The following is a 6,663-nucleotide window of genomic DNA, read 5'->3' as shown; positions in this document are numbered from 1 at the left end:
AGCAATTTGTGCTTCCTAAGAGCTCTCCACTGATGGAAGCACAGAGAGCATCCTCGCTACTTGCCCTGGATCCTCTGGGTTGGCAAGGGCTCGATTCACCTAGAAAGGATACACAGGGGTTAGTGTCAAACTTTCACAAGCTGAATTACGACAGTGGTTCTTGATCAGGGGTGAACTGAAGATGCTAGGCAGGGGCTGGAATGCCAGAAGGAGATACAAGTGCAGAGCAAGCTTGAATTCTATGTTCATGAAAAGCAGGGATTTGGAAACTGCATTTGCACCCTTACCTGCCAGGACTACCACTGCTGTTTCTGAGGGCTGCCTGGCATTGTGCTGCAGTTGGCGTTTGCTGCCAGAGGATGGCTTTCTGAGGCTGAAGCAGCAACACCAACTGCTAGCTGGTGATTCCTCACTCTTGCTGGGTGGATTTTGCCTGGAGAGAGAAAACAGCCAATGCTGTGAGTTGTGCGTGGTGCAGGGTGAGGGAAGAGCTGCACTGAGCTCTTGGCAGCAGTTGCTTGTTCCTAGCACTGCCTGGTTTCTGCAGAAAAACAGAAAAGCCCACCCAAAGAATGATGCTGGGTGCTGGAAAAGAAAGTCCTCTTTACCTTTCAGATGGAAAGTCAATGACGGTGTGGAACTTGCCCTGCCCAGCTGCAGGGCTTTCTTCCACTTCAATGTCCCGGCTGCTCTCTGTCACAGGGGGAGAGCTGCTGTGGCCTCGCCTCTGTGCCTGTGCCTCCTCCAGGCTGAGCAGCTTTGTGGCAGCAGAAGAGACCCCCACAGACTTGGGCCCTGGGAGAGAATTGTGCCCTGTCAGGGAAAACCACAGGTAAGAGCGAGGATCAGAAAGCAGCAGCACAGCCACCACAGTTCTGGGGGAGGTGCTGTATTTTTCTCAGGCTTGCTTATCCCAGCCACTGGAAGAAGAGGAGCCCAAAATAACCATGTGGGCAGAAGTCTGTTTATGGCAAAGGACATGGTCATCATTAAGAGAGCTCACCCCTAGATAAAAGGGACAGGGAACTGAGAAAGCTTCACTGCAACGCTTGCATCAAGCTTTTCCTGCATGCAAACCATAATAATGACGGTTTCCTCCTTGTGAAGTTTGGGCTTGGACATTCTCAGCATCCAGCAACAGGATGCCACACCCTAATGGAAGCCCAGAGGTCTGCTGTCCCCTTGATGGTAAAAGAGTATCTCAGAGGTCCTGGAGAAGGCCTGCATTTGATCAAGGTGTCAGGTCAAGATCAAGCTAATGGAGGAAGACACTCACCTGCTGCATCTGCGATGTCTGCTCCGGATTTGGAGCAGAAGAGGACGTCTGTGTGGTTGATGATGAATTCCACCACATCCGACTGCGTCTGCAGCTCCATGCAGGCAGCTCTTCCGCTGGCGCAGGCAGACTCGTTCTGCTGTGATCTGTAGAAAAGGCAGATTTTAGAAGTCATTTCTCCAAGACCGTTTCCCCGAGTCTGAATTGTTGCAGCCAAAAGCTGTCAGCTGAGGCTCTGGAGACTTCCGCAGTGGGCAATCAGTGATGCCACTGCAGAAATTCCCCTGGATGATCAAGGACACGTCAGTCCCATCTAAAGAATAGAACACAATTGTCACCTAGATATTGTGCCCGTGGGGTTGGAGAACAGCCCAGGCTCCTGCGCTTCTGTCAGCCACAGATTTTACAGGAGAAGAGCACATTTGATGGAGAAAAAGGGAGGACTGTTTTTTTTTTACGGAAGAACAGATGAAGCGTTGTGTTGAAACAGAACCAGAAGTTTACCTTAAGAGGTTTGGAGCCCACACAATGGCTAGGTTCTTGGCATGCATGTTTGTGGTGGTGGAGCTCCCAGCCAGACACGCCAAGTGTCTCATCAGGAACTCCAGTGTCCTGGAAAACAAGAGAGGCAAACGTTCAGCACCAACGAGCATGCCGTGCTGCAATTCAGAAAGACAAAGGCTGGAACCGCATCGTTGCCCTCTGCAATGCAGCAGGGCTGAGCTCAGCAGGCTGAGGGCAGCACTGACCTGTAGTGAGGAGCGGGCAGCTGCTGGATGACGTCCTGCATTCTGAGCAGCCGCTCCTCCTCTGTAGCGGCACCAACAGCATCCTGGAGTAGTGCAGAAAGGGAGCGAGACACCAATCAGGCTAGTACACCACTGCGAGTAAACCTCGTGGGGCTGACAGCAAAAGGGCCTCCGAGCTGGGGCACTGCTGCAGCCATCTGCCAAGAGGCCCAGGAAGAGGGAAATGAAAGACGTGGCCTTGTGCTTACCGAGAACTTGCCGTACAGCTGGTGGGTGAGCAGAGGGTTCGGGAGCTCCCTGAAGTACATCTTGCAGAGGGAGCTCACGCTGTGAATGTCGCGGACGGTGAGCTCAGGAATCTGCTCCGACTCAAATTCCTGCCTGGAGAGAGGGACGCAAACCCGGTTGAGCGAGAGGAAGGCAAGCCCAAAGCCACACCAGATGCACTCAGGCTGTGTCAGTCGCAGCACTCTTACCGCAGTCTCTGGATGTTGGACGCGACGCCGGACAGGCGGTATATCCCCTGCACCACGCCGTGCTGCTCAATGAACTCAGCGCAGCTCTGGAGGACCTGGGGGACTGAAGAACACGTGCCAGCCGTCAGTGGAGCTCCTGATTCAAGTCCTGCTGCAGGCTGTGCTTCACATCCCATCCATTAAGCCCAGCCAGGCTTGGCTGAAGCAAATACAGATGTGCTTGTCTCTTAGGAGTATCCGCCTCACTTTATCCTTCAGCCATCAACTCCCATTACACGTGCCTCCACTGCTATCAGCCTACCCCCTGCTAGATATGAGCTCCCTTTCATCTTATTTAGATGCCAGCAGAGGAAGATCTCAGGAATGGGCAGCTCCTTACCATCACGACCGGAGTGGAGAAGATGCTCTCCCAGGTCACCGCCAAACACCCTTTCCTTCTCCACCTCCCGCTCGGTCGGTTTCTTTGGGCGGGCCTTCACCAAGGAACGAAGGAAGGTGAGGATCTTGCTGCGTTTCTTGGGCTCTGCACAACAAAAGGAAGAAACCAGGTCATTTCAGGTTTGGCTCCGTTGGACGAGGCCGAGCACAGCACATTCTACAGAGCACGTCAGAACGGGAAGAACATTACCAACCAGTACATACAAAAAGGGATTTTCCCCATCTCTGGAGGAGCCCAAGGCCAGGCTGGATGGGGCCCTGGGCAGCCTGGTCTAATCTGACATTAAATGTGGGGGCTGGGAGACCATCCTGAGGCAGGAGGGTTGGAGCATGATGATCCCTGAGGTCCCTTCCATCCCAAGCCATTCTATGAAGATTCTATAGTTTTGCCAAGTCCAATCATAAACACAGGAGGATTGGGCCAAATCTCTGCCCCATGGTGTGCATGAAGAATCATCAACCCAGAGGACAATGTGGGATGGATAAAGGAGGTACTAAACATGGAACATACCCCCAAAAAGACTTCATTTTGCTTTCCCACACCATCAAATGTAACATCCCTACCTGGCTTTGGCACAGAATTGATGAGTGCCTCAGGAATGTTCTTATTAATGAGTTCCACACACTCCCCTGGGAAAAATCCAGCCTGTAACAAGAAGAGAAGCCAACTATTGCATGCAGCACTTCTCAGATCTGAACTGTTAAACCAAAAGGCACGTAACATTTCCCTCAGAACGTGCTTGCCTGACGTTCCATAAGACTATCCAGCAGAAAATGGCCATAGTTCACAGCATAAAGGTAATAATTTTTCAACATTTGCAGCCAAAGGCAAGGTCCTCTGACACCGACACAAGGAAACTGTTTATGTCCACTGGGCATCCTGTGCAGGCAGAGCAGCTCTAAGCTGAGATTCCTGCCTTTACTGAAGTTGCACTCTCCAGTCTGAAGCTTGTGCCTACCTGGAAGCCGAGCTTGCCTCTCCACCAGGGGGTCAGCTCCTTTGGTGGCATGTCGATGACACAGATGATGTCTCCCACCTGCAAGAGATTGCAACGTCAATCCCAGCTTCAGCACGGCTGGGAGGAAAGCACAGCTCAAATGACTGCATTCTTCTGCACTGCCAAACATCGCCGAGCATGAGAGCACTTGCACCAGTGCAGCTCTGAAGGCATTTGCCATTGTAAAATTGAGCAACAAGGAACGCCTTGAACTGCTTACCTCAAAGGAGAGTTCATCCGCTGCCTGGGCAACGTATCTCTTAATAGCATGGGCAGCAGCAATAGCTGGAACATTCACAGGTGCCACCTCATGGTCCAGCAGGGGCTTCCCCTTGTTCTCAGCCTGAAACAGAGAGCACAGGCCACGGTGAGGAGCTGGGAACCAACAAGGAGGATTTCAAGGTGAGGAGCACATCTGCAGAGAAAGCTGCAGGAAATGCACTTGGTCCTTATCATGGGCACTTCAGAAGGAACTGCAAGTCTAATAACGGCTGTTTCTCTCCCTGGTGTGCAGCAGGCACACGCCAGGCAATGCAAAGATACATCTCTCCCCACCCAGACTAATCAGCAATGGCACTGATGCAGACAGGTGGCCTTGTCCATTTTGCCCCCTCCTTTCCTGCGCTCTTTGTGCAGGAAGGCTGACTGTTTCAGATGCTAGGAGACCGTGAAGAGGGAAACCAAAGCTACGGCTGCAGTTACAAGGTGCAAACAGTGCCATTGCAAGCACCAAGCAGCTCTCTTGAGCAGTCCAACCAACAGCGAGGCCAAACAGAGCAGAGAATGATTGTTGTTTCTGCAGCCATTTCAAGGGAAAAGTCAGTAGAGGACAAACCCCACAGCCGAGATGGCTCTGGTACTTTTATAAACTTGCCACACTTGCACTACTGTCTTGCCACAGAGGAGCTCTCTTGGAAAGCAGGAGAGCACATCTGCGGCTCACTCTGCTGGCTGCAGTCAGGGAACAAAGACCAATCAGAGCTTCATACTCTACCTCTGTCCATGCCAGGTCAGGCCCACAGCTGATCTCGCTGCACGCCACAGCCATCAGCGTAGGTGTGACAAGCTGGAACTGAAAAGAAACACACTTTTATTTTCTCTGTTCACATCTCTGCTGTGCTCCCTACAGCTGTCGGGCACACTCACACAGCCCAAGCACGCCTGCTGGTGTCCCTGGTGATGCTGTGCAGCTCTGCACAAGCTGGGGCTGGGACTCTTTGCCTAAGGGATTGCTTTCCATAAAACCAGCTGGTCACAGCACCACAGACAGCATCCTTCTGAGGGCTGAGCTGCAGAGCACGTGGAGAAAACCCACACGTGACCAGCGTCCCATCAAAGCTGGATGAGGCTGTGTTACTAAACATGGGGCGTCACGGGCTGCTAAAGCATGTGGGGAGACAAACCATGGCAGGTACCTGGCAAGAGATCAGAACGAGGAAGAGAAATCTCACGAATCCGCAGCCGTTCCTTGTCACTTTGCTCTGATCTTCCACGAGCAAAAGCTGCAGCAGGGAAGCAGGCAGAGGGTGGAGAGAGGAGAGAGAAAGAGCAGGTCAGTTTGCTTCCACGGTTTAGCAAAGACTACGACGGAAAATCCAAAATCTGCCCTCCCTCAACTTAAAAACTTAAGTTTTCAACTTAAAACCATTTCCCCTTGTCCTGCTGTTATCTACCCTTTCAAAGAGTTGATTCCCCTCCTCTTTTTAGGCTCCCTTTAGGTACTGAAGGCTGCCATGAGGTCACCCCACAGCCTTCATTTCTCCAGGCTGAACAAGCCCAGCTCCCTCAGCCTGTCTTGGCAGGGGAGGTGCTCCTGTCCCCTGATCATCTCTGTGGCTCGCCTCTGGACCCTCTCCAACAGCTCCCTGTCTTTCTGGACACTGTACTGCAGCTGGGGCCTCACAAGAGCAGAGCAGGGGGGGACAATCACCTCCCTGTCCCTCATGGCCACCCCTCTGCTGATGGAGATAATGTGATCCTATGAGCTCCGCCAGCCAGCAGTTCTCAGCACTCACTGTCCCCCCGTCTCTCCCACACTGTCTCAGCTTACCTACAAGGTGCTGCACAGGACGGTGTGAAGACAAAGGGACGCAGTCGGTGCACAAGTGCAACAAGCGAGCTGCTCAGTCAGAGCTCCAGCGCTCCAATGAAGGGACGCAGCACGCACTGCTCCTCCCCTCATTCTAGCCCTTATGACATCACTGAGGGCCACCAGGCTGCTCCACCACGACGCACAGGGTGGGGAGGCAAGACCAGTCACAAGGGCAGAAGATTTCAACAGCCCAGCCCAACGTTCTGGAATCAGGGGCTGCTTGGAATTCTACCCCAGCCAAATCCTGGAGAAGCTGGCACGGGGTCGTCATGACCAAAGCGCAGGACCTGGCGCTTGCTCTTGTTGAGCCTCGCACAACTGGCCTCAGTGCATCCCTCTGGAGGGCCTTCCTGCCCTCAGCCAGATGGACGCTTCCTCCCAGCAGCGTACCTTGCAGTGCTGGGCCCATGTCAAATCCACACTAGAGTGGCTTTTGTTACATTCAAGGGCATGTTGCAGCACCCATCTATTTCACCTGGAAGGAAATAAAGCAGGAGATGGGAGAAACACAGAACTACTGCCAGACTGCTTTATCCCTTTCTTAGCCCAACTTCCCTTGCCTCATCCCCTACCCCAACTCCTGGATGATGCCCACGGGCTGATAGTTGGATCTCAAGTCCATAGGACTCCTTTC

The 6,663-nt window shown here is 52.8% G+C and overlaps 1 protein-coding gene and 1 long non-coding RNA gene across 2 annotated transcripts; both read right to left on the bottom strand.

Moving 5' to 3' along the window:
• Positions 1–604: 604 nt before the first annotated feature.
• Positions 605–3,095, bottom strand: LOC149912196 (rho GTPase-activating protein 32-like). Its single transcript, XM_090130937.1, has 7 exons — positions 3,077–3,095; positions 2,881–3,024; positions 2,502–2,604; positions 2,258–2,406; positions 1,781–2,108; positions 1,277–1,422; positions 605–813 (listed from the first exon to the last, which is right to left on the bottom strand). The coding sequence occupies exons 1-7, from the start codon at positions 3,093–3,095 to the stop codon at positions 605–607; spliced, it is 1,098 nt and encodes a 365-aa protein (XP_089987063.1).
• Positions 3,096–4,169: 1,074 nt separating this feature from the next.
• LOC149912195 (uncharacterized) lies at positions 4,170–6,167 on the bottom strand. The gene is made up of 4 exons (XR_016462252.1): positions 5,988–6,167; positions 5,353–5,439; positions 4,932–5,009; positions 4,170–4,280 (listed from the first exon to the last, which is right to left on the bottom strand). It is a non-coding gene; the product is annotated as an uncharacterized LOC149912195 (long non-coding RNA).
• Between the last annotated feature and the right edge of the window lie 496 nt (positions 6,168–6,663).

This window comes from Phasianus colchicus, chromosome Z (assembly GCF_987193195.1).
Source record: "Phasianus colchicus chromosome Z, bPhaCol1.hap1.1, whole genome shotgun sequence".
NCBI classification, from domain to species: domain Eukaryota; kingdom Metazoa; phylum Chordata; class Aves; order Galliformes; family Phasianidae; genus Phasianus; species Phasianus colchicus.
The sequence above is the reverse complement of the archived record's forward strand: the minus strand, read 5'-3'. Positions and strand labels throughout refer to the sequence as shown.

Bases quoted from the DNA above. Each gene is read 5' to 3' on its own strand.
- LOC149912196 (XM_090130937.1), bottom strand. The intron at 1,423-1,780 runs GTAAACTTCTGG...CCTTTTCTACAG, and splicing joins TGGGCTCCAAACCTCTTAAG to ATCACAGCAGAACGAGTCTG. The intron at 814-1,276 runs GTGAGTGTCTTC...TTTCCCTGACAG, and splicing joins AGACATCGCAGATGCAGCAG to GGCACAATTCTCTCCCAGGG.